At 41.4% G+C, this 27305-nt stretch overlaps 2 protein-coding genes across 5 annotated transcripts; both read right to left on the minus strand.

The window, feature by feature from the left end:
- Window positions 1–110: 110 nt before the first annotated feature.
- Window positions 111–8727, minus strand: tefb (TEF transcription factor, PAR bZIP family member b). Of its 2 annotated transcripts, none has more exons than XM_040005906.1 (4): window positions 8497–8727; window positions 2863–3435; window positions 1776–1978; window positions 111–1426 (listed from the first exon to the last, which is right to left on the minus strand). In XM_040005906.1, the coding sequence occupies exons 1-4, from the start codon at window positions 8678–8680 to the stop codon at window positions 1211–1213; spliced, it is 1176 nt and encodes a 391-aa protein (XP_039861840.1). In that variant the 5' UTR covers window positions 8681–8727; the 3' UTR covers window positions 111–1210. The 2 variants fall into 2 exon arrangements, with proteins under 2 accessions (XP_039861840.1, XP_039861841.1); XM_040005907.1 differs by lacking the exon at window positions 8497–8727 and adding an exon at window positions 4434–4816.
- Window positions 8728–11258: 2531 nt separating this feature from the next.
- LOC120717708 (zinc finger CCCH domain-containing protein 7B-like) lies at window positions 11259–27008 on the minus strand. Of its 3 annotated transcripts, none has more exons than XM_040005902.1 (22): window positions 26757–27004; window positions 26435–26502; window positions 26278–26314; window positions 24615–24812; window positions 22782–22940; window positions 21911–21991; window positions 21740–21782; window positions 21465–21637; window positions 19522–20116; window positions 18980–19041; window positions 18795–18888; window positions 18457–18618; window positions 17222–17436; window positions 16447–16547; window positions 16123–16304; window positions 15142–15227; window positions 14645–14805; window positions 13684–13789; window positions 13202–13310; window positions 12913–13049; window positions 12624–12793; window positions 11259–11899 (listed from the first exon to the last, which is right to left on the minus strand). In XM_040005902.1, the coding sequence occupies exons 2-22, from the start codon at window positions 26491–26493 to the stop codon at window positions 11719–11721; spliced, it is 3111 nt and encodes a 1036-aa protein (XP_039861836.1). In that variant the 5' UTR covers window positions 26494–26502; window positions 26757–27004; the 3' UTR covers window positions 11259–11718. The 3 variants fall into 3 exon arrangements, with proteins under 3 accessions (XP_039861836.1, XP_039861837.1, XP_039861838.1); XM_040005903.1 differs by lacking the exon at window positions 26757–27004 and adding an exon at window positions 26680–26712; XM_040005904.1 differs by lacking the exons at window positions 11259–11899; window positions 12624–12793; window positions 12913–13049; window positions 13202–13310; window positions 13684–13789 and adding an exon at window positions 13854–14351 and having other exon boundaries at window positions 26757–27008.
- Between the last annotated feature and the right edge of the window lie 297 nt (window positions 27009–27305).

Here is a 27305-nt window from a genome sequence, read left to right on the forward strand (position 1 = left end):
CATCCCACTTTATGAGCAAAATTTTAGGGAATGAAGGGTGGAACAAGACATGTGCGTAGTACTGTACATGTGAACATACCCCTCTACAATCAAAGGCCTTGGAGATCAAACGCACAGCATGCCTTTAACAGTAACCCACAGATAGAAACTACTACTCTTTCCCCATATATAAAACAATCTGCTCCTTCACTGAATCGTTGAGTCTCTGGAAGCTGATCTTAGTAGAAAAAAAGATGTTAAAAATCACAGAAGCTTTAAACTTTAGACCTACTTTGCATTTTCATTAGTATGCTACCATTAAAACAGCTCCCACTGTGATCATCGTTAATAAGGTAGACAGCTGCTACCAGCTTAATCTCCACACACCGTGTGTGTGTTTTCTTTTCTGTTTTTAATGAAAAAGTGCAAAATGGATTATACACTATAAAAATGGTGCAGAGAGATGATTATATATACATAACAGTTGTTTTTAAACAGTGTGCAGAGGCGTGCTTGTGTGACGGAAGAACTCTGACTGGACCACACCTTTCCTGAGGTCTCCCTCCTCTTACCCTCTCCAGACTGGGAGTACCACCTTGAACCTGACTCCGGCTCATTTTTCATCTGTTCCTCTCCTACACTGCGCAACTTCACTAAATATTCTTCTTCTTCTGAGCCTCCTAATTAAGTGCAACACAAGGAAAACAGGAGGAGTGCACATGTGCACCTTTCTAAATGCGCAACTTCTGACTGACGCTACTCGTGCTTTGGTCCATTAAGGTGTGCTGTGCTCTGACGGAAACTGCTGTATCGAATTTGAAAGCGTGCGATTCTTTCTAACCGACCCGCTCTTTTCATGTCGCTTGACTCTCTTTGAACTTTTCTCGAGACGACCATATTTTCCATGTGTGTTTGACCATGGGAGAATCCAGAACGGTCCACTTCCTCTCCGAGTGTAGGAGCCAGGCGCTCTCCACAGGCCTTCCTGTGACCACCGCTCCCATCATGCCTCACTGCCTGCCAGTGTGCATCCAAAACTCCAGCGTTGTGTTAGAAACTGGAGCCGAACACAGTGACTGGAGGTCAGCAAAGACAACAGTGCAAATTTAGATTCCCTAGGTGTTTATATCTGTGTTGAAATTTGCGGGGAAGGGAGTTCTGCTTTTGTCTCGTCATGGGTTTTATTGTGAGTTTTCTTTTTTTCCTTTTTTCTGTTATTTATTTATTTTTTTTACAGTGGGCCGTACTTGGCTTCGTATCGAGCCAGGACGTTCTTACAGCGACCGCAGTCTTTCCGCATCTCAGCCACTTGCTGCCTCAGAGCAGCATTTTCACGCTCAAGGAAGGATGCACGCACGGTGATCTGGTTCTCCTTAAGGCGGCGTGCATCGCGGGAACGCTTCGCTGCCAGATTGTTCTTCTTTCTTCTCGACCAGTACTTCTCATCCTAGAGGAATGAAAAGGGACAGAAAGAAGAGTTAAACCTGCCCACATAAAAGAAGGGATTGGATTGAGGAGATCATCAGCTCAATTCTAATGTTTTATTGGGCTAACGTAATCACATAGAAATACAAACTAACTGATGGAGTTGGAGCTTAAACATTCTGCAAACCCAATTTTGATAAATGCATTTTTCTGACAACTGAACAAGATGAAAAGAGTGGAAATTTTCTAAATATATGTCAGACTTAAACTGTATGACATATATTAACTAGTTTTTACAACAGTGTTTTTTCAGACTGGAGTGAACTGATCTCAACTGCAGTTTGGGAAGAAGAAAATTTGATTCCACTGACCTTCTGCTCATCGGGAACAAAAACCTTCTTGGCCTTCTTGATCATCGGCTGCGGCTTCAGCTCCTCCTGGGAGAACCTGTGCTTGCGTGGGTTGAACAGCTCACCCCCGGGCACGCTGGACAGGACCAGGTCTGTGGGATCTGGCTGGAAATTAATGTCCACCTCAATGGCGTCTGGGTCGATTGGGGAGGGCGTGTTACGTTCTGCAGAGTCCAGCAGGGGAAAAAGTAAGCTTGGACACAAGACAGGTAAACGGCAATGAACCAGGTGGCCAGACTTCACACCACTACTGTGAAACCTGTTAGGGAGCTATGTAGGCTTCATTGCTCTCAGCTGCTGATCCCACAAAGACATTTTATCATTGCAAACACTCATTTAAAAAAAAACAAAAAAACAAACAAACTGAGGGTTATACAAAAGAAGCACAAGTCTTTGTGGGAATAATAACCATACCTACAAAAAAACAATTATAAAACGTAGTAAAACAAATAAGTTCACTACATGCCACACTGGAAAAAAAGGCTTTAAAAGTTTCTGTGCAGCTCAAATGAAAGGTGTCTAAGTTGGACACCTACCAAAAATACATTTAAAAAATATTTCCATCACTGCTTCTGTGTCAGTTTGTTAACATGTGACTAAACTGCCTGCAGTGAAATTACTTGACTATATTAGCATTGAAGACCTAGATGAAAATTATATGCAAAAATCTGCCTTTCACCACATCACTTTAGCAGAGTAATAATGCACAGAAATAGCTGGGCAAGCACCAAAATCTGTATAAGGTATGTCCTACTGCCAAATGCTCTGGCATACCGCATTTTATAAAGTTGACGATATTCCTTATTTAATCCAGCCTATCCCAGTTGTCATGAGGTGAGAGGCAGGCTACACCTGGGACTGGTCACCAGTCTGTCACTGAGCTTGTTTGGCCAGATTTGGTAACATTTATTAATCGTTATGACTCAGGTAGCCATGCCAGCATTGACATTCTTAGACCAAACTAAATAAAACTAGAGCTGCATAACTGAGAGGAAATAACAGTTTTCATCAGGTGTTAATGTTTAACACATGCAGTAATTCTGCTCACCTGCTTTCTTTACTTCTGCTTTTGGCGTTGCCTCCTCAGGCAAAGATTCCTCTTTTTGCTCTTCCTCTTCTTCTCCTTCTTCTTCTTCTTCTTCTTGTTCTTCTTCTAGCTTAGCCGGTTGTAACGTGGTGACTGTCACAGGCTCCTCTGGATCTGGGGTAGCCATGGAGGCAGAGGGGGGAGATGATGAGTCTGCAGCAACAGGAGTAGCGGGAGTAGTTGTTTCAGTAGTAGTAGTAGTAGTAGGAGTGGTGGTGGTAGCTCCTGCAATAGCTTTGGGAATGGCTTTGCCTTTGTCTTCAACTGTCAGTGTCTTCTGCAGCTCCTCCTCCTCCAGGGTCACAGGGATACCGTTCTCCAGGAGGAACTCATCCAAGTCCATGTATTCCAAGTGGAATGTCTCCCCATCATACGGAATGGTCTTCTCCCAAATGGCTGGGGTCAGGGAGGCTGATACCCCTCCACTGCCCCCACTTCCACCACCACCTCCTCTGGAGCCTCCACCAGCATTGTTTGCCACAGCCCCTCCTCCATCCACATCTTCAGATGAGCACAACTTCTCCTTCTCTATTTCTACATTAAAGACATAAAGCATAAAAGGAAAAAGTGAAATTAATGGCTGCTTGCTGAAAATGAACAGTTCCCTTGTCCAAATATTATTCAGTAGTAGAGGTGGGTGTATCAATCTAAAGGACAACAGTATCAACAAGACAGAGGATCGAAACAAAGTATCAATCCTAAATTCAGCATATAACCCACTCAGTTTATTTTTTTTTGAAACAAAAGAAATTAAGCAAAATATATATGTAACATTCAAGGTCTAAAAAACAGTTTTAACAAACATGAAAAGTTGAAAGGCATGTATTAATTACAAAAAAATCCCAGTCATTACAATGTGTTGCAAATTGGTGATGACCTCATAAGTAATGACACACTACTCTCTGCTACACAAGTTGCCTTTGTAAGTATCGCTATTGGCGATACTGGCCCTGTATTTACTTGGGTGTTGAATGGATACCAAAATTTGCAGCATGGTACAACATTATTCAGGAGACACGGTAAGAAAGTGAAATTATGAATGAGAAGAGGCTGGGTGGAAAGGGGTGGTGGTGATGTGACACCTGACAAACAAGTGGATAAACAAAGGCGGGCTACATCCAAGAAGCCCTACAAGCGGTCTGACAGGCTGAGGCAGAGAGAGGGAGTAATGTTAAAATGAAAGAAGATAGTCAGAAAACACCATCACCATCAGCCAGCAACCAAAGAAAAGTAGCTCGGGCTGTTTAATGAAACCCCAGGGAGTCCGCTCTGTCCTGACTGTTTCCAGCCTGGTTTAGCTCCTTGATTTTCAGCGCAGAAGAGCAGGAACTTTTTGTTCTTCATCGTTTGCTCCACGCAACACAGGGCATGTGAGCCAAAACCACGACCACACGTTTTAGGCGAAACCCCAGACGCTGATTACTACCCAGCTTTAAAACCTATATACTCGTGGTTCATTTACAAGCTGAAAAACTGGGCAGTATTTTAATTTAAATTTATTATTATTATTTATAATAATTAATAATGCTTACCGTCTTCTCCTTCCTCCAGGATGTTCGGAGGAGGTATGTCCATAATTTTCTTTAAAACAAAAGGAAAAGACTTCTGGGGTGACGCTGTAGCGGTATTACCGCTGGGCTCGAGCTCCGTTGCCATCGCGGCTTCGCCAGGCATTGTTCCGTGCCGAGCTCCGAGTACACCGAGGCGACGCTGCTTTTTTTTTACCGAGAGCTGCGTCCGAAAAACAGGAACACAAGAACCGCGTTTAGCCGCTGGACTCGACACTATCGCTGATTTTGAGCCTTTTAAGCCGAAAATGCAGCTTTCTAGAGTCAAAAACAACACCACACCGAGCCTCTTCTTCTCCTTACCCACGGAGCGCGCTCGTTGGATATTCAGAAGTTCCGTGCCACGCCTCTTTCACGCAATAGTAGCAGCTGATTGGCTGTCAGTACTTCATATATGAATATATTACTGCAGCTTCATTTTGACTCTAATCTGTGGTAGCTCTACGTTTGGTCATTGGCCACAAACACACAAGGAAATCATGGCTTTACATAGAAGGAAAAAAAACCAGACCCTATAAGCGCAACGTGAATGCAACACTCGGCCTCGTGCAGTCATCATATTAACATCTTTATTAGAAGGCGTTAGAGGCACGAGGTACTCACACTTTCACGGCAAGAACTGCGTGTCACGCGCGCACGCATAGCGCAAATACCCACACCCACATAAACACGTTGTGAGCTCGTGCAGTCGCTTGTTTTCTGAGCGTGATACTCGTGGCCAAACACGTGCGCCCCGCCCGCACCCGACTCACGTGAAAGCACACTCTGTCGATGGGCGTGGCTTAAAGATTCTCTGCACGTGCAAGCCAATGCGAGCTGGTTGAAGCGGGCACGCGCACGACAGTGTTTTTATTTTATATTGATTTAATAGTGCACGCGAGGTATAATCTATAACGTCTATCACATATTTCCCTAGATACGCTTTAACTCTACGCGCACCAGCTTCCAGGTCCTCTCTGCACCGAATAATAATAATTAATCTAAAAAAATAAACCCTCACTGCCACAAAAAAAAAGAGACGTGCGTGTTTCCGCGCGACGGAGCGCGCACGACCTTGTCTCGAATATTGTTTTGTTTCAGGAACACGATGTTCAGCCGCAGTGAAATTCATTTTTTTTTCTTTTTTTCCCCTCCAAGTTCAGCACAAGTGCCATGAGCTTCTATAGACTGAACACTGAAACCGCACACCAAAAGACTGGTGTCCTAACACTCTGTCCACGTACAAGGTTAGACAGGGACACATGAGACCAGGGTTTTTATTACGGTTTCTGTGGCCACGAATACTAGTGAGCGCATATGCAACATTTTGTATCGCATTACAAGGATGATAAAGGTCAAACTGAAACAACAATAAGAAGAAGAAGAAGAAGGGGGAGTAGGATGCATGTTTCAATATTGGAAATGAACTGTTAAATCATTTGTTATGCTTTCGGTTCACACAATACAAAGTTTTCATTCTAGGTCCTGCAGCTCACTGGAAAAAATACAAAACAAGAACCGGTCTTGGCTGGAGTCTGCTGTGTCTACAGAGCAAACCAGAGCACAATAAACACTTATCAGTGCCCTCTGCTGTCTATTTGAACTGATTAAATTTACACTCTTGAAACAGCTGAGACAGGAGTCTGCTGTTGTTCAACACATGTGAACAGAGGGAACTTTGTATGCACACTGAGATGAGGAAGAAATAACTGAATTAAAACTTGATGGTGATGTTTTCTGCATGCTTTACAGGGGAAATTACAGAACTATTAAGGCCTCAACCACAGTAAACACAATAACAATAACACAATAATCTGCCACTGAAGTGTCCTGCGAAGACACTGCATATCACAGAGCCAGCATATTATGTACTAGTGAGTCAGCATTGGTTGTCAATACTACAAGATAATAAAATGCAATATTTATATTTGAGTTTCTAACACTATAATTACTTTGCATGTCTGTGGGATTTTTTCTGGTGTCACAAACATGTGTAAACATGTAAATCTAAAGCCAAACATTGAATGCCAGGGTATCAGGGATGCAAAGGGTAGTGCTATTACAACTTTGTACAATTTCTTCATCTGTATACCAGCATCATGTAGGTAAATGTGCATAGAAAGTATGGATGGAAGTATACTTTATTAGCTTAAGATAATAATATAATAATCATAATATAATAATATGTAGTTAGCATAGTGAAAGACCATGAGAGCAAAACAAGTTTCTATAATGCTGCATTTTTTAACCTCTATCTACTCTACTGAAAAGCATCCTTGGCTTTCTTGAAAGACCCTATACAAATCTATGTTGTTATTATTATTTCAGGTTTGCTAAGCTAACTCTCAGGCTACTGCAAAACCTGGTTTTGTTTTGTTTTTTACATAAATAATTTTGGATTTTTGTTATTTTTACATGACTAGAAACATACTTACAAACTACTAAACATACTACAAACTTTACTGGCACATGATTTGCTTCTACTAGCCGACTCATTTTGCTTTATTTGAGTTTTATTGCTTTTACTGCAGAGTTCCTTTCAGTTGTAACCACATTTACTTAAAGTGCCCCCCGAAGGTCAACTCTAGGGCATCATAGATTTTACATGCTGCCAATGTATATCATACACTTATGACACACAGCTAAATATTCGCTGTAAATCTGCTAATACAGCACATGTCTGATTTCAGGGGCTGAATGATACAGACTGGTCTTTATGCAGGAAATCAAACTCCAGGGTGGTTTTATTTCCTATGCATCATTAGCCACAGCTTTATTGCAAGTTGTTTGACCCAAATCTGACACTGTGCCTTTGAGCTAGCTGTCTGGTTGTCTATAGAGATGAACAAACTCTCTCATTAGTCATGAGAAGATGGGGACTGCATACTAAGATTTATTTATCTATTTATTTTTTTTAACAGGTCAAGGTATATTCGAAACCTCACTGTGACCAACTTTGGTGATACTGGAGCAATTAGGTGTTCGTACCCACATAAGTGCCATCAAACGCTTAAGGAGACATCAGAGCACAGGTGAAGTAACACAACCCCAACACATTTAGTTCAGTTTCAGCTGGCAGTCTTTCTTGCATGCCCTGCATGTCACTCCCTCTCACATTTCCTATGTCATTGCACTAGCAACTTCTAATGAAAAATAAACCAAAGAATTTATTTATTTTTAACAGAAAGTAAGCTAGAAAGTGTGCATACCATAAGCAGAGTGCATAAAGAAGCTAATGAAATGATGAAACTCTGAGTGAGGACTGTTTCAGTGTTGTTGCATCAGTTTCAGGCTACACGGAGAAACAGCATAGACAGTCTGCTGACACAATACACCTCACAGCCTTTCATCACCTGTGCACACTTCAAGAGATTAGAGTGATATTCTGATTACCACATACTACTGCACTCAGTAAAATAATGAACTGAACAGGAGACATTTAATTATGTTTACGGGTGGTTTTACTTCTACAGTTTCCCATACAGAAGGGTTTAAAGTGTCTGCTAGTAAAATAACTTTACACTAGAGCTGGATTAAGTACTTAGTTCAATGCTGAGATGTAATGAAAGCACTAGTCAGTTTTAATAGTCAAAATAACAGAAGTCACTTCATTAGCTTTATGTATAAAACCACTTCATGTGTATCACTGAAAGCAAGATAAATAAGATGAAGATACCATGAAGAATTGCAGGGCTGCTGCATTACTTGTACCTCAGACTCTAATAAAATGGCAACATAGCAATTGTCACAGGACAATATTAAATCATAAACCTTAAAAATAATGTAACTAATTAATTATACTCATTTTACAACCAGTGCCATAGTTTAATCCTTAATATTCATAGGCCTCTATGTCAAATTTTTATGTGGGAAAGTCACATAAAGTAATGAAATATAGTAAAAACGTACTTAGCGTTTCCATGAATGTCACTACACATCACCATATGCTACTTAAATAAGTCTGCCAACTACAGACTGCACGCTAGCAAAAGCAGCTCTCATAAAAAGATGCAAAAACAGTTATAAAGTTATTTTAAAACATGCTTACCACTGTCATCAAAGGCCGGGAAGGGACAGTCGGCCAAGTACCTGAGCAGGTCCGGCACGTCGCTCCTGTCCTCGAAAAACATTTGGTTAGCCGCCGTCATGTTGGACAACTTGTGAAACTGCCCGCTCTGCTCGAAAACACAACTCTTATTTACTCCGACGAAACGACTACGTGCGCTTTGCATCAACTTTTCAACGTCACGGGGACGGATGCATGTGTCCGAACACAATCAGAGTTATAATTACCAATGCGAGCCACGCCCCCTCAGCATGTTGACGCGGTGACAATGGAGCGCGCGCACGCCAATCATAGCGCAGCGCCTATCAAAAAGCAGGGGGCGGGCTCTGGAGAATCACAACCAAAACAACAACCTTTAACGGCGCGGCTCCGGCTTTTCCCCCCACGCACGGCAGCACGTGCAGTGACACTGTGGGATCTGGAGCGCCACGTGCCACCTAGTGGCTTGATTAAAAATTGCACTACACAGTGACTTCACCATTCAAACCAAGGTGTGTCAAACTATTATGCTGAAACTTGTTAACCACACTCAATGCCATTATAGTGTTATAATACTATTATAAAGTAATGCTTTATAGTATTAGAGCCTATATCTGTGAAGGTTCTCAGTCATCCAGGTTATTGTAGTCTAAGGATCTGGGCAAAAAAGTGTTTGGATTACTTTGAGTTTTAAGAAACTCATCAGTCCAGACGCTTTTTCCAATTAGAGTATATACTTCCACACATACAAATACACTACTTTCACCCTTTAATTCAAGGGCTTTAGCAAAAGTTTTGGATTAACTGTTTAGGAATTACAGGAATTTACACATGTTAGTCCTCCCCTCAATTTTCAGAGGCTCCAGAATTATCGAGCTTCTATATTGAGGCTGTCAATCAGTTTCATGGCGGCTGAGGACTTTTACTTTTTACTTCACAACAAATGAAGCGTATAGATGAAGGGATGAATTTCCATTTATAGGTAACTAAATACAAATTCAAATTTTATACGAGACCGAAATAAAGGGCAGTTCAACTGAAAGAGGTTTTCATTTGGCTGAAAAATCAAAATAAAGCTATCACATACACAGCAGAAACATCAGTAGTAGCCCCAAATCAATAATCTGTTGCACTGTTAAAAAGAACAAATACACTGACCAGCTAAGTAAAAATGTCTGAAAGACCACAGAAGATGTTAAAGTAGCTAAAGTGCATGAGGGTAGAATTATTTCGATGGTTAACAAAAACAACTTCACAACATCTAACCAAGTCAGCACACTTATGAGGAGGCAGACATATTGTTCAAATTTACAATCAAAAGAGGCTTTCAGGAATGAAAAACACAGAAACTTTATCATGAGGTGAAAACTACTTGTTACAGATTAGACTTTGGCAGAAAACATCTAAAAGAGCCTTCACAGTTCTGGAAAATTCTATGAACAGATGAAAACAAGATGAACTTGTACAAGAATGATACAGAATACCACATTACCTTCAAACATGATGGGGATGTTATGGCATGTGCATATACCTTTGCACCTTTGCAGCTATAACAGCTTCAGCTCTTCTGGGAAGACTTTCCGCAGGTTTAGTAGTGTTTATGGGAAATTTTGACCATTTTTCCAGAAGTACATCCATGAGGTCTGCCTCTCAGTCTCTGCTGTAATTCATCCCAAAGATGTTTGATTGTGTTGAGGTCAGAAGAGTCAACTTCTTCCACACCAAACTCGCTCTATAATCTCCCCTCTACCAAACCTTAGAGTTGGCACAATGCAGCCAGACAAGTACCGTTCTCCTGACATCCACCAAATCCAGAATCATTCATCAGATTGCCATATGGATAAGCATGAATCGTCTATGCTCTAGAGTCCAGTGTGTGCTTTATACTACTGAATCTGACGGTTTGTTGTGCTTGGTGATGTAAAGCTTGGACGCAGTTTCCTGGTCATGAAAACCCATTGTATGAAGGTCTGGCTGCACTGTTCTTGACTTAATCTAAAGGTCAAATGAAGTTTGGAGGACTATAGCGGTTGATTCTTCAGAAAATTGGCAACGTCTGTGCTCTATAAGCCTCAGCATCCACGGAACACACTCTGTGATTTTTACATGTCCTACCACTTCATAGTAGAGTTGCTGTCATTTCCAGTCGTTTCCACTTTGTTATAACACCACTAACAGCTGACTGTGGAATATTTAGCAGCAAGGACATTTCACGACTGGACTTGTTGCACAGATAGCATCCTATGACAGGACCACCCTGGAACTCACTGAGCCCCTGAAGATGACCCATTCTTTCATAAATGCAGTCTGGTTTATAAATGCAGAAATTTATAAACCTGTGGCCATACAATTGATTTAAACACCTGAATTCAATGATTTGGATGGGTGACTGAATGCTTTTGGCAGTATAGTTTATACAGATAGCACTATAACTGGTTTACTAGCGTTCACTGATACTATGACTGCTTATAGAAGCTGCAGGATGAATGGTGACGTGTACAGTGTTACACTCTCTGCCCAGATTCAGACAAATGCTACAAAAGTGATCAGAGAGCTCTCCACAGTGCAAATGCACAATGATCCAAAGCACACTACAAAAACAACCCAAGAATCTCAAGGCAAAGGAATGATATTCTTTCATGGTTGAGATAGTCATGTGGGTCAAGTACTCTCTTACCACTCAATTAGTTCAAATGTATTAAACAGAACACAAAATTGGACCTCTGCTGTCTTTGCACGAGTATAAATCAGAAGTACAAGCCAGCTTGCCATATAGGGGACATTTTATTGCACAATGAAAGTTTTGAAAACCTCCTTTCTTAATGAACTGCACAATGAAGGCACACTTCAGTAACATTCCCTGATTGAGCAAAACACAAACAGAAGGTAAAACAACAAAGGCACGAGGAAGGCTGCAGGTATGGCATATGAAACCTTTATAAATCTTCACTGATGATCATTTTTTCTTTCTTTCTTAGTGTGGCACCACATAGCCTTACGCTCAAAGCACAGTGCAGTTAATGTTTTGGCTGGAGAGACACGAGCTGTGAATGTAGCGCCGTGAAGTCACAAGAAAATTAAAATATGCGCTTTTTTAAATTCAAGTTTGTTAAATATATATGTGTCTTCGAGTGAACTGCTGCTGTTGGTTTTAATTTGAAAACTCTTGACAAACTGAAATGCTGTTTGGCAGTTACAAAATTGGCTCACAAAGTCAAATTCTTGTTAGTCCTGAAGCAGGAAGTTGTATTTTCCAAAGTCGACCTCATCAGGCATGACGAGCATATCTTCCCTAGCTTTGGCCAGCTTTTGTCGTAAGAACTCTCGTCTCTCTATCCACTCCTGGAGCTCCTCCGGGCTATGGGCGTAGTCACAGCATGCACCATCAGGACAGCTGCCATCCAACCTGTCAGTTATTAAATGAAACACTATGCTGTGAGCTTTACTTTAACTAAACACTACCATACGATTTAGTCCACTCACTCAGCAGACTTTATAACTTAATCTTTGCTGGATGATAAAGTGTGAGAGTCCTACTGTATGTTAGGACCTGGATACTTCCTGCACACAAATGACCTACAGCTCTCTACTGTCCCCAAACGCCTCATATCCTGTGCTGCACAGTTTGTTACAACAGCTCAGGTTTTGCAAACTGGTCATGTGATTTACACCTCACACAGTGGATCTATTATTCTCACTTATGTTCACTCTTAAACTGTACTGAGGTAGTTTTGCATGATTTGCAGTTCACAGTGGACTTGGTGCAGCCCGTCAGTTTCTTCTGTCTGAAACAAGCAGTTTTAGCTCCTTTCATCCTCAACTTAAGCCAGCTTTTTCTCTGATTGGCTGTCCACCATAAACAGTGGGTGGGGCCTCTGTGGTCACAGTCACATATGTGTCCCTGAGATGACCATACTCGGGATTTCCCCTCACTAAGACCTCATCAGAGCAAAGAGTAGGAAAGAAAATGGACTAAAACAGACACTGAAGCCTGAAGTGGCTCAAGTTGATTACTTGTACATATGCTGTCTTAATTTCTTCATTTATTAAATTAAAAAAAAAAAAAAGGCATAATAGCTCACTTTTATTCATTGTCTGCATGTACAAACTGATCCAGGAAAATTTCTTACTTGGAGCACAGTTCAAAGCGTGTACCCGGGAAGCGGTAGCTCCACGTCAGAGCTTCATCTTCTCCCTCGCAGCTGAACACTCTGTCCTTGTGCTTCTCGGTGGAAATGTGCTGCTGCCACTGCCGCTCGCTGTTACTGTGTTTGCCACACAGGCGGCAGTGAAAGCCACTCTAAAATAAAGACGGGAAGAAATACTCATCTTTTCTTACTAACTGAAAGAACAATATGGGAGTTTTAAGATTTTCAGACTTTTGCTTTGTTGAAACAAAGAGAGAAAAGTGAAACCCACCATTGGCTCAGCATAATCAGTGGGCATAGTGATGTATTTTTCCTCAGGGCTGGGCTGGTTGACCGTGCATCCATCTGCTTGACGATTATAACCGCTTAATTCCAGCCACATGTCATACATCTGCTGCATGTCTTTCACTACAGGCACACAAACATCAGATCACTGAGAGGACATTCAGTGAGTGGACCTCTTCTCGTACAAACTGCACTTCCCTCCTCATGCAGATAAGAAGTGCTTCCTTCATTTTTCCAATCAAACCAAATAGCGTTGGCTGCTTTTAGTAACTTACAGTCATTATTTTTCATATACATCCACATGTCCTTCTCCTCTGGGCTGTGAGCAAAGGTGCAGACCCCAGAGTAGCTACATTTCCTCTTCTCCAAAATCTGTGCACACATCTGTCAGGAGAAAGCATCACGCTGTTAAACACCGATCGCAGACGACGCGCTTCCCCATCATTTGAAATATCAACACTAGAGCCTGCCCGGACAATAATAGCTATTCGCTGATATATCGGTATCAGAATTTATAATGACTGACAAGTGAAAATTTAAGAAATTAAGCAGTGATGGGGGAACACATTACTGTTCAACCAACAACGCACAGTGCCATTTGTGAGACAAAGTATCCAACTTCTCTACTGGAATGCTACAAATGCCACCAAATAATGTAACAAAGATGAGGGAAGTCCTCAGTTGTATCAGTGCAGGGATGATGTCTATGATGCAAGTCCTTGGTTTAAATGCCTTCTGCTTTAAAGTGCAGACTTACATAATACTGTGCAGGGAGATCCTTGGCGTGTGGCAGTGGTCGCACCTGAACCCATTTACTTCTCTCTTGGGACTTGACCAGCAGCACTCGCCTGTCTTTAGTCCACCTGAAGGTGACGACAAAAACGTTGTAAATATGCTCCGTGCTTTGGCGGATTTATCTGGTGAGGAAGAGAGAAGCTGCAGTGACAGACATTGAGGGATTATCATTCGATTGGTTGGTGAAACAATTCTTCAACACAAAATGCCCAGGGGGGGGCGTTTTGACTGCTCGGCATTTTAAAATTCATGTAACTCTGTTAGATTAAAAGTCCAACATCTCTTATTTATGACTTTTTTAATAGTTTTTTTTCTTCATATGGTGAATTTTGGCGGGACAAAAAGAAAAGAAAACATGGACTGTGTGATAAACTTTCACTGTTGTACTTTAAAATTATTTATTTATTAAAATGTGTGCTGCTTATTAGCAAACTCTATATATTTTACCTTTATGATCTAAAATGAAATATTAAAAATCACTGCAAAATGAATAAAAATCCTAAAACTTAACCTTAAATGCTTTAAAAAAAATTAAATATTTCTTATATGAGAAAAATGAGCTGAATGACTTCCTTGTTATTGATGCCGTCGTTGCAGGACGTGGTCAAAGCGACCCCCCTGGTGGTTCTACTGTTAAAAATGAAATACAAGAGAAGTCGCTGCAGTGCAAAAAGTGTTTCTCTTTCAGTGATTCATTCGCTCATTCATTCATTGCCAGACACACCCTGGAGGGAAAAATCACATAAGGTCAGGAGGTCTGAATACAGTTTAATTGGCTGTGTGACAGCATGTTGAGGTGCACTGGACAATGATTGAGTTTTAATCACTGAAGTGATCGCCTAATATGACATAATATTATAAAATATTAAAAATAAAACTCTAGACTCGTACAGGAACTGAGCACCTGTATTCACTTTACTCACGCATGTCTAGCTTTAGCACCGCAGTGCTTGAGGCCTTTGTCTGGCTCACTGATCAGGCCGTCCAACCAGCACTGACCGCAGGCAAACTTCATCCGCATGTTAAGACTCTTCCCAGCACCTCCTCCCCCTCCTGGTTTGCTCCCACCTCCTTCAAAAGGCACCTGTTTAAATTTAAATGACAAAAAAGGGACGTTCGTCCACAGATGAAATGTTAAATAAAGTCACAGGCTGCTGGATGGAAGTCTGCATTTAGTATCAGCAGTAGCGCAAACGCACACACATTGTCAGGCCACTACAAGCATACTGATGATAAGTATGACCGTCCTCATATCAAAATCTACTGAATGGTTGACAAGATGAAACATTCACCTTACAGAGCATCATCTCTCCAACACATATTTACAGTAATAACAGTAACATTAAAGAAGAGCCAGACTGGAACGGATTAGTAAGAAAAATACTATTTCTATAAAAGTGATCATCACAATGCTTCTTACTCTGTTTCCTTTCTGTTTGCTTGAGTTGTGCTCCTGCTTGTCATGATACTTTGCGGATATTCTCACAATCTCATCAGGGCTGACACCTGAAAATAAAAATGCATAAAGAAGGAGAACGATTACAGGACAACGGTGCACTTTGATGGACTTTTTGAATGAATATTGTGGCAGTGAATGTTTTCCACAGTGGAAATACTGGCAGATCGCGATGGATTTTGTGTCATCGATGAATGAAATTAACTGTTTATTATTTCTATTTATAGTATAGCTCATTTTCATTGAGTACAATTCTTCAGTGCAACTTAATTTTCACACTAAGCATTAGTAAAGTATTAGCAAGTGCTTACTTCTATAATTAAAATATCATTACTTCGCCTTAGTATGTCATTTATAAATACAGACATGTTTATCCATCTGTTACACCATGTATCACTGCTACTACATCACTGCTGTAAATGGCATACTAAGGAGGAGTGATGCTATATAAATGATGAATTAAGCACTTACTACTAAAACATAATAGTGTGACATTATGGGCGACCGTGGCTCAGGGGGTTGGGAATCGCATCTGTAACCGGAAGGTCGCTGGTTCGATCCCCGGGCTCTCTGTCCTGGTCGTTGTGTCCTTGGGCAAGACACTTTACCCTACTTGCCTACTGGTGTTGGCCAGAGGGGCCGATGGCGCGATATGGCAGCCTCGCTTCTGTCAGTCTGCCCCAGGGCAGCTGTGGCTACAACTGTAGCTTGCCTCCACCAGTGTGTGAATGTGAGAGTGAATGAATAGTGGTATTGTAAAGCGCTTTGGGTGCCTTGAAAAGCGCTATATAAATCCAATCCATTATTATTATTATTATTATTATTATAAAGCACAGGTTTGGTTCAGATCATTTCAGCACACAAGCTCTCAAACGGTTGTTCTAAGTTTGATCTCAGTAATTAACAGTAATATGACAACAGTAAAGCAAAGTATTTGTCAGGCACCTGTTTCTCTCTGCACCTTCCAGGTTTTGAGCTCGATAACAGAGTGGGCGTAGTGGCAGTTGTCCTCTCTGACACAGCCGTACCGGATGGCTTGGTTGCACAGATCCATGTGACACAGGATGCTCAACGGGCGAACCTTCTTGTAAATCACATTGTGGGTCCTCACCACAAAAGCCAAGCACCTGATGGGCACAGAGGGAAAAAGAAAGCGTGATGGAGACAGATGAGAAGGCATACGGAGCAAAGAGTTGGTGCAGGATTAGAAGCGAGAGTGGGTGAGAGAACAAGGACTTGTAATGACCCGTATGTTGTAAGCACACTCACTTATTAGCATCAAAGTTGTGGCGAACATCCAAGTTAGAGCAGATGGTCTGATCGTCTTGGAAGCGCTTACTGATTATTCTCGGTTTACTGTCATAGCACGCCTGGAGAGACACGGCAGGAAGACGAAGATGTTGAAAGGAAAGGAAGAGAGACCGGTGACGGAAACAAAGGGAGAAAGATGGAGAAGATCATCTTAGAAATGAAATGAACATTTGTCGTGATGGAAGCGTGCTACATCCAGACACAAATATTACAAACATAGTGTGCTTTGGCTAACATACAGTCAGCAGTTTACATCCACTTATCGTGAGATTTAACTGCATTGTCTTTGAACTCTCCTTTTTTCAAATTCACACAGGTTTAACATTATACAAATTATAAGTGGTTATATAAATTATTACCACTGATATCTGTTTAAATGTCCCTTAGTAAGATGCACCTCAGCCAACACTTTTGATAGCAATCAACAAACGTCTGGCATAATTCTGGTTGAATATTTGAACACTCCTCTTGGAAGAATGGGTACCATAGTTCATTTAAATTGGTTAGTAGCCACACATTTTCAACTCTCATAGTTCAAAAGAACAAATGGAAAGTGGTACTTTTGAAGTTTCCAGATTAAACATTTAAAACACAAAACAAATGGAGAAACTCCAGCGTGCATCATGTAAATCTTTAACATTAATCCGATCAGGTTAAAGAGCTTTTGTACCCCTGCTCCATTATCAAAGAGAAAAACAGAGATTTCAAATAAACACAGCTCACGTGCACTAACCTGACAGAGGAACATGAACGTGCCTTTGTTTTCCTGTAGGAGGCATATGATGCTGCTCACAGGGTCCAGTTTAAAAGCTTTTGTGCCAAACAGTCGGGTTCTGTCCAGCCTCCCTTTCTTCTCCTCTGTCCAAACATCGATCTCCATCTGGTTGTAGGCAAACGTGCATTTCTCTCCATACTTACACACACCCAGCTCTCCAGACTTCAGCAACTCTGGAAATATAAGAAAACACACATTTCATTCACATAAGCACACCAAGTATGCGAGTTTTACTGCCTTCCTTCTTTCACTGCACAGAAATTTGAAGTGTATTAACAGGCACACACACAGTATTCGTGTGCAATCCACAGCTGGCTCATTCTCAACTCTCTGCAGCAAATTAACAGAAAATCTGAACAATTTTCCTCAAATTTATCACATTTTTCAATGTTTTCAAAACATGCTCACCTGGTTAGGGAATATGGAAACAAGAAACACTGAGTCCTTAAAATATCTCTGGAAGAACCAACTGTGCTCTGGGGTGACTTTGAAAACTAAAACGACTGTAAGCTCTACGCTGTTCCCGTATATTTGGAAAGACATGGTGATGAGTCAGCTGCTCTTGAACTTCAGGAACTGGTCTGACTGAAGGAATTTAGATGACTTGGATGTAGTTACTGAAAATGTTCTGCCTGAATATTACCACCCTTGTTTGTTTCTGGCACAGGAAAAAGAATTTTATTGATGTTTCAGGCTTTACTCGCAATGAAGTTTATAAATTTTTGATGTTTTTAGACATTTTTCAAATCAACTGTATGTTATGTGGCTTGTGTGGGGTTTTTCTGTGTGTATTTGTATGCATGTTACTAGTTTATACAAGTCTTGGCCAGAACAGGACAGGTCAGAAATTTTGAAAGTCAACAGTCATATTTTCCTGGTTAAATAAAGATAAATAAGTACATAAAATGTGTATTAAAATATTCTTCTCTCTTCCAATAGACTGGTCAGACGATTAAGGGAATTGGTATAATAAAATTGTATTAATTGTATTTTTTAATCATAAAAGAAATTAAACTTGATGAATGAAAAAGTGGGAAACTAGTCCCTTATTGTTGATTATCTGGCAACAACTTATAAATGCATGATTGTCCCCATTTTCAGACTTTACCATTAAAGACATATTTATCTGCAATAATAAGTAAATAACTATGAAAAATAGAAGAGACTCATGACCTTGATCTTGAGCTCCTTACCTTTGCAAAGTAGAAATCGCCCACCAAAGGCCTTCAGTATGGGCAGCGGTCGCACTCTGGTCCAGTCTAAAGGGGGGTCGGCTTTCAGTCTGCATAGCAGAATGTCTCTCTTACAGTTGTGGACCAGGTCTGGCTTGTGAACGTAAGTATATATCCCTACACCTGTGAAGGAATTAGTGCACAAATACACAAAACATATTCATCAAACATTAAAGAGGAAAACAAGTTCTTTTAAAGTTCCACTGAGAACAGCAGGGCATCAAACTTCCCACACTGTAAAACCATCACCAGCTGATAAGCAGCAGGACCATTTTGATGTCACTCAAATCCTACCATACCTTCTCGAGGGTAGCAAGCAGAGCAGGCCTGCAGGAACTCATGGGTGGAGGACAGAGGGTTATACACTGCACCCGGCCTTTGGTTTTCCTTCTCCTTTGTTTCCAAGGTAAGAATAAGACATCAGTTAATGCTAAGGAAGATACAAGGAAAGCAAACGTAACACAAGCCTGATCATCAGTCTTACTTTGTAATGATTTTTTGGAGATCGCATTACTGGAGCCGCAATACTATGAGAGCCTGAGATACCTGAGGAGCAAGGAGAGAACATAAATTATGAACTGCATGAGGTAAAAGGGCTGAAGCACCAACCTCAGACGCTAAAGGGGAGCTGGCCACTTCATTAGCTACAACTGTTCAGCTGCTCACTAATGTCAATATTTATCATATAATCACACGGCAGAAACCTGATGCATTTAGGCTCACAGACATGGCTGAAGTTCAAACTCAGCCGATCTGCTGGGATTTTTCTATGCAACCATCTGTAAGGTTTACAGAGAGTGGTATGAGAAAGAGATAACATCCAGCGAGCAACAGTTCTTTGGGAGAAAATGCTCCGTTAATCCCTGGGGAGAATGGTCAGACTGCTTCAGTTATTACTAAATAATAACTGTTCTTCAGCCTTTCTGAATATCTTTAAATGGGCATGTGAATCATACAAATGTATATCGGTGGAGGTTAGAGCAAAAAAGCATCCCTTATAATAAGCCAGATATAAATCATGGTCACCTGCTGAGTTGAAATCGGAGAGCGAGTCCAGGCCAGACCCCCCGACTAAGACTGCTGGCGAAGCTACTCTAACACCCTCCATCGAGGAAAATGAGTCCAAGGAATCAAGGGAGTCAAGCCGGTCCATGGATCTATTCCTAATTTTAGAGACATGATCGCCCTGGCTGCTTGGATTAGAGAGTGTCTCTAAGGGATCTAATTCATCTAGCAGCTCATCAAGAGACTTTTCTCCTACATCCAGCTCTGTTTTGGCCTCGATAACTTCTTCAGCAGCAGCAGCCCTCGGCATCTTATCCAAGGCGTCATCGAGAGAATCGAGGGAATCAAGACCGTCCAGACCGTCCAGCTTCGCAGGGGTCAGTAGTAAGTTTGAAGCATCTGCAACACCACCTTTTTCAGAGGTCGAGAGGTCGTCTAGGATATCCAGTGTAGCAGCTGAGGTGCCGAGCCCAGAACCAGAAAAGGAGTCCAAGGAGTTGAGTTGGTTAACGGCTGAGCTGAAAAAGGCCGGGGGTAGTTGGGGTGTCGGTGCGGGCAGGACAGATGGGCCTCTTTGTGTGCAAGTGGATGTCCCGCTGGGCACTGAGAATACATCCTGTCAAGAAAGGAGGCAGGATGTAAAAAAAACATAAGCAAAACATGACAATGCCTCAACTGGATAATTAAACATGAAAGTTGGAATGGATGCTGGCCGACACAGCTGGTAAATAACCCATATACAATACTGCATTAATCAATATTTTGGCCTAAGTAATGGATCAATAAAACCACTATGCACAGAGGGGAATCACCTGACTCTATAAAGTCCTTCATGCCTATTAGTTTGTTAGTTTTACTTCATCGTTTCTGTCCCCAAGTTATGTTAGCAACTACTACTGTTTTGACAGCTTGTTTCTAATCTTCCAAGCAGGGGTGTGTTTAAAAGGAGGCATAAAGTGGCCCTGCTTGCCCCTGAAATATAATTTCTTCCCCATCTAGATACTGGAGGTTAGAGAAGGGGGTTGCTTTGATTGACAGGTATCCTGGCACAGAGATTGTAGCAGAGTGGTGTCTTCTAATGCATTTTGGAGCATTTTAAATTGAATTATTTGTTGAATAATATATCCTACTGCGTGATACAAACTATCCAAGATGTTTAGCTGAGTGAAATTATACTATTTTAGTAACCTGTTACTTAGGGCCAGTTAGGAGATGTGTGCTTGGGAGTTGCACCCATGCAGTTTATTGATGAGGCTTGCAAGCATTAGCAGATATCTTACAGCCCAACAGATATATTCACCAAAACATATATTATATATTGGACAAAATGAGCTTTTTGCTGGTATATCAGCATCAGCACCTACAAACCCCCCAACAAGATTCTGAGAAACGCCTTTCGAACATGTTATAATTGCCAATGTTGTCCACCAGAGGGCACTCTGCAACTTTCCAAATGTATTGGCAATAAGTTTGGAATGGCACATCCTCAACAACCTGCCAATCCAAGCAGAGCATAAACTAATAATCCATGTTTTGTTGTGACAATAAACCAAGATTATTTTTAAACAGTACTGACATAAATAACTACAAATAACAAAAGTTAGGGAGATCTGTTGATATTTTGTGTGTCTGTAAGAAAACCACTGACACTGAATCTTCCAAAACAAAAAAAACCCCTCTAGAAATATGCCTGCGTTCAGTAGACTCTTCTTTAATTTCTAAGTATTGTTGCATTTCACTCAGACCTCATCAAGGACTCACCATACTTTGCCTTGAAAGAGGTAAAAGGTAAACAGAATTCCCTGTGTTGGGTGAGCTGCTCAAAACAAGAAGTAAACCGTGTCTGATTTTCACTCAAATGAAACATTTCAGCACTTATATCACTCAAACATCATCTTCCATCATCAGCAACAAAAGTTAGTCCGCTGGTCTGAAAGGAAAAAAACACAGCACTTAGAGTTTACCTCAGCTGTTTCCGGCTCAGTAGAAACACAGTCCAGCAGACTGTCTATGTCATCTCCCATCAGCTCGGAGTCCTCGATAGCGCCCGACCTTTCAGGTACTGCAGAGTTAGTAGGTGTGCTGCAGCTGGTAGGTGTGGAAGGAAATGAGAACTGAGGCACACTGGGGAAGTTGACTAAAAAGGAACAGAAGTGCATTTACTTGGACCATTCTTGTGTTTGTGTACAAAATGATCAAGAACAGAGAGTAACAGAGGCACAAATGTCAAAATTCCCACCTGGTGCAACGCCATTACCATTTTCTACATTACCGCCTGACATCTGGGGAGAAGAACATAAATCGCTGTCAGATGAAGGATAAAATGACTGTGTCCTGTCTGACTATGACTAAGCTGAAGGCTGATAAAGTCCTACAACCCACAATGAACCAGATTTAAACATTTACACACCTTTGCGCTGACGTAAGGTTTTCGAATCTTCAGTCCTAGATGGTTTGCCAGTTCCTGTGCGAGCTCATTCACCTGTTGGTCCTGCCAACAGGTAAACGAATGGATTTACTGAAATGCTCCAAGCTACAATTAACATATATGCGATGAACAACACCGAGACTGAGACACAGATAAGTTTATCTCATCTTGTTAAAAAGTATTCATCGTTTCAGTTATGGAAAAAAATGCATTCCTTCGATCGGATGCCTTCATTTTTTTTTAAAAATTAAAATTAAATGAATAGAAATGCAGACAACTGATTCAATTTTACTAAACATGAATGAAAAAAGGAATGTGATGAAATCTCTCTCCTGACCTCCTCCATACACATTAACAGGGATTTAAAGATGCAGCGATTTTCTTCCACTTACATCCTGGACACCAGTATGTCACAGGGCTAAGACTTGGGGACATCTCTCAGGTCCTGTGTCTTTGCTAGTTGTTAATTAGCAAAATTTGGGAATCACCTTATTGTTGTTTTATTTTCACTAAGAATTGGGGATGTGTTTTTGTGACAGGCTGTAGTTACAAAGTGTCTGAAGATACTATTTAAAATTCATTATTTGCTAAGTTTCTTGTTATATAGAGACACAGCCCTGGTTCATCCTTTGATGAACCTTAAGTGCCTTTCTTATGCTTGACTGATTCATAGATCAGTGTTCAGTGGCGTAACAGTAATAAGGAGTGGCTCAAGATGTTTACACTGTACTGTATCTTGCTTCTACAAATCAGTGCTGCTGCTGATTTAACCAACAGATTTATATACAGTTCTTACTGAAAACGTTTTATAAGACTATCAGCATAAACTCTCCCATTTCTGTCCATCCTTCACCTGAGGGTTAATGAGCAGATAGCTGGCGCTGCAATCGTAGGCCTCCTTATACTTTCCAAGCCCCTTCAAACAAAGGGCCTTCTTGTACAGCGCTCTGCGGCTGTCTTTGCACACCTCCAGAGCACTGTTGCAGTCCAGCACACCTTGTTCATACTCCCCCTGTGGAAAACATGAGAGAAACACACAAAAGAAATCAAAGTAATATACCATCAATTCTTTACTTCCTTTTCCCATCTAGCTTTAAGTACGACTCTACAAGGTGAAGAAATCACAGTCTCTTGGTTTAAACTGTGTGTAGCTGCTATGGAGCACTTCACTGGTATGCAGGTCAAAGGCTCTGCGGCCTTGAATGCAGACAAACACATCTGAATGATTTAGTGATGTTTACATATTAGAGGCAGTAAATCAGAACAGATCTGTTTTTATAAGTGGTTTCATAAATCAAGTGTGAGGGGTGGGAGGTTCAGGATAGCCTCAGTTATATAGAATGGTAAATCCAAGTTATGCTACATTGGATTTCTACCTTTTCTTCTTAATACCGCTGTAGGCTTTGTTAAAGATTAAATTAGATGTTCCATGCTCCAGTGTTGCTCAAGCATTTGATTTTTGCATTTTTTCTTCCAAAAACAGGGATAATTTCCACAAAAGTAGACATAAACTAAATCAACTATTATTAGCCTTTGTAATCACACAAGCATAGATTTGGCAATATCTGTGCTGACTGCTGGTAAACACTGCTGGGCTTGGCTGGATATTCGTGGACACGTGCATGTCACAGACCTCTGGGCTGCTACAGTAGCATATTCAAGCAGGACAGCCTGAAACCGCCTGGGCATGAATTTTATTGTGTGTTTGGACCATTTGAAGAAAGAAAAAAAAAAAGCATGCACAGCTGGTGACCTTGCAGTGTTGTGCACTGCTCTGAATTAGAAGACACATGGACATCCACACCAAGCCACGTATGCACCCTCTGATAACCAAATTTCCATAACTTTTATAACACCTCAGCAGGAATTTACAACCATGCAAGCAGCTCTGTGGAACTGCTTGTAGATCAGTCTGGTCTGAAATAACTTAGTGAGGATTTCTTTGGAGGATCTTTAATGTCACTGCACTCTTTAACCCGTAAAGACAACATCTGGAGACCTCTGTTGTCCCCTTAATGACGAATTTTGATACCTCAAAAACTATCAACAAAATGTGGTTTGATGATCCCAACCCTAACCTGGTTAACACATTCACCTAATGTGTGAAAGACTTCCAGTTAAAGACCAGAAGGAGGCATAAACCCAACAAAAAAGCTGTGTCGAGAAGGACGTCCAGCATGAAATCTAATCCATCTTCTGTGGTGACACCTTGTGAATAGGGGAGCTACTCAAGACAATCCAGCCACCAGCAGAGAACATAAGTGAGTCTGGAGCACAGTGGAGGAAAAGCCATGGAGTTCATGTTTAAGAATGTTTACAATTGGTTTTTGTTAAAGTAGAAAATATAGATGTTATCAACTAACCACTGGGATTTTAATAGATATTAAAAGCTCAGGTTCAATCAACAATCATTTCAGGTTGATCCACTTTTATGTGGCTCATGCACATTTGGGTGTGGAGGAGAATTCCTCACAAGCGTTTGTTTCAAAATGTCTGAGCTATGGAAAAGAAAAAGAAAAAAAACCCTCACTCCCTTACATAGTGAGGTAGATAAGCCTTATATGTATTACACATGCTGCTATACTAGAACTTCATCGTGAGATGTCACAGCATGAGACGTTAACCTGCCCCACTTCATTCCTATACCCAGAACGCTGCACAGACACAAGATCAAACGTTATCTCACCAAACTGTGGTAGGCAGCCGCCCGGTTGACATACAGGCTCTCGAGCAAAGCTTCAGGGATCTTGATCTCCTCCGTTTCAGCGTAGCATGACACATTCAAGCCTTCGCTGAATTCTTTGACAGCCTGCTCGCACTGGCCGTCTCTGAAGAAGGCGTTGCCCTCATCGAGCAGGTTGCACACTAACTGGGTCAGGAAGTCCTGTGAGGAGCAAAAGAAAAGAAAGGAATAAGAAGCTCTTTTTTTTTTTTAACCTATGCGGACCTGCGCTAACGTCTTGTAAGTTACATTATGTTTTTAAGGTCCACCTTAATATTGACATGCACGTATTTGCATTAAGGGGGTTAGTATAGTATTTTAATACTATTCTAAGCAGGACTTTAAACTGCATTAGAAAAAAATGTTGAATGTGTTTACAATTCATTTGGTTTATGTTAAATCATATATAACTTATTATCACTCTTTCTCATATGTAGACACATTTCTCCAAAATACATTTCACTTTTCATAGAGTTATGGAGTCACTGTGCAAAAATGGCCCATCGGGAATCAATCTGGGTGCTGCTAATCAAATGTAGCTGATTAACTGATTTTCAGCAAGTGTGAGCAAATCTATAAAAGCAGAAGTTTCGTCAGTTTGCTGGTCTGGATCATTGGACTTCAAAATGCTTTTCCAAACATTTTGAAGTCCATCACTTTGCAGTGAGAAAGATCGTTCACAAGCAGGAAAGCTTTAAGACAAATAGTAATCTTCTCAGGAGTGGAAGTCCCGACAACGTCAACCCAAGGTCAGATTGTGCAATCCTCAGAGAAAATACAAAAACCCCAAGAGTTGCAGCGCAGACTCTACAGGCCTCGGTTCGCACCTTAAATGTTAAAGTTCATGACAGTACAATTAGAAAAAGGTTGAACTACTATGGTTCAGAAGGATCAGAATCACCAGACTGAAGCAAAGTTGTAAAGAAAAGTGAGCCAAAATTCCTCCATAACTGATGAAGTCATACAGAAACCCAGAGCTCCAAGTCATCGCTGCTAAAGGTGGTTCTACAAGATAGTGAATCATGCTGTGCACTTAGGACTGCACATATCCAAGATTAGCTACCAATGGTTCATCGCATACTGCTGCATGTTTTATAGAAAATTTCTGTTTTCTGAGTGCAGAATTATTATATGAAGAGGACTGGGTTCAACTGAAACCCACAACTATAAACAGGATGTTACACAGCAGACGGATCAACACAACCTACAAGACAGCTGCAGAACTCCACAACTTTGCCTTTAGATTTCTGACACTTGCATGAGATGTAACAGAGACAAAGGTGCACTGTTTAATGGTATTCAAGCTGGAACCCCTGAGTCTACAGGTTTCCTTGTGGGGTTTATGCATTGTTCTGGAGGTGTAGAGTGGGGATGTGGTTTGTTTCTTCATTTAAACAGTCAACGGTCAATAAACATTAATAGCGAGCAAACATGGACTGAACTGAGTATATATATAAAGAGTCAAAAGAAAGCTATCCGGCGCTTGATTTTGCATAGAGCCAGGAATAGAAAGAAGGAAGGTAGCAAAAAGAGACAGAGTGCTTCACACCAAAGCATGCACAGGGCCAGCTGCCCTTTTTATGCACAGGGCATAAAAAGCAAAAGCACATAACAGCATTAGCACTACCTGATAGCCGTCGGGGTCAGGATAGGCCAGGGAAGACCTAGAGCAGAGGAACTTGTTAAAATCGTAATGACACAGCTAGGCTGTGAGGCGTGAGTAACTCAGGGACAGTTTCACTTTCTATCTGGGTGCGCTCAGATAAAAATTAAAATGATCTTACTGTATAAAAGCCAGAGCTTTGTTTATCTCCTCCTTGCGTTTCTCTCGGCCAGGGTCCATGCTTGTCCACTGGAGTGGGAGACACACAGACAAACGGAGAAGGATTAGGAGGAAATACCAACTTCAGTGACAGTGGCTGTGACAGTGGGTGTATCAGAGCTACTCTTCGATACACCCGCTTCCTTTGAAAGTAGTCGAAAAGAACTGCAAGCCTCTATAAACACCCCCACATTCAGCCTCATTCACCGTTTATCACTGGCGCAAACATCCAGCACGCGAGGCCGTTTGTGAGACCAGCCTGGGCCAGCATCGGACACACCTACCAGTAGAAGAAGAGGAAGCCAGGAAGTTCATTGAGCCGAAGCAAAGTTTAAACGTGTGCCATGCTGTTTCCGGACGAAGACGGAGAGACTTTGACAGGATCAAACCCCGAGGAGGTTTCGTTTGTAACCGCCCGACACTTCCCTCTCCTCGGATAAGTTTCGATTCTCTGCAGCCTGAGTACATCCAGACAGCTGCAGACCTCCTCCCCGTTACAGGCTGCAGTCACGTGACACGACAAGCGCCCATGCGTCACAAGCGCGCGGCCAACCAGCGCGCTCAGGTCGTCATCGTGACCCTCGGAGACCTGGCGGTGTTTGTTTAGTGCGGCCTGCGAGGAAGACAGCGGTGCCGTGCTGTTTACATTACAAAAATATTAACTCGATTAATTGGTAGATAAATACAGTGCTGTGCAAAAATTTTGAGCCACCCTTGATTTCGTTTGATTTTGCACAAGCAGTCGGACCTTCTCATTATTTTTTAAGTGCTCTTGAGCACCAGGTATCCGGGCTTTCTGTGGGTCTTTCAAAGGTCTTCTTTGGCTGCTTTTT

This window comes from Simochromis diagramma, unplaced genomic scaffold (assembly GCF_900408965.1).
Source record: "Simochromis diagramma unplaced genomic scaffold, fSimDia1.1 OVJJ01000510.1, whole genome shotgun sequence".
Taxonomy (NCBI): domain Eukaryota; kingdom Metazoa; phylum Chordata; class Actinopteri; order Cichliformes; family Cichlidae; genus Simochromis; species Simochromis diagramma.

What these genes read in the sequence shown, in the direction of transcription:
- tefb (XM_040005906.1), bottom strand. Translation starts at nt 8,680, where the DNA reads ATGCAAAGCGCACGTAGTCGTTTCGTCGGAGTAAATAAGAGTTGTGTT. An exon ending in CCCGGCCTTTGATGACAGTG is followed by an intron (nt 3,436 to 8,496) that starts GTAAGCATGTTT and finishes TCTTTAATGTAG; the next exon opens with AAATAGAGAAGGAGAAGTTG. An exon ending in TTGTTCCCGATGAGCAGAAG is followed by an intron (nt 1,427 to 1,775) that starts GTCAGTGGAATC and finishes TCATTCCTCTAG; the next exon opens with GATGAGAAGTACTGGTCGAG.
- LOC120717708 (XM_040005902.1), bottom strand. Translation starts at nt 26,493, where the DNA reads ATGGACCCTGGCCGAGAGAAACGCAAGGAGGAGATAAACAAAGCTCTG. An exon ending in CTCCGATTTCAACTCAGCAG is followed by an intron (nt 19,042 to 19,521) that starts GTGACCATGATT and finishes CTTGCTCCTCAG; the next exon opens with GTATCTCAGGCTCTCATAGT. An exon ending in GTATATGAAAAATAATGACT is followed by an intron (nt 13,050 to 13,201) that starts GTAAGTTACTAA and finishes GTGTGCCTGTAG; the next exon opens with TGAAAGACATGCAGCAGATG.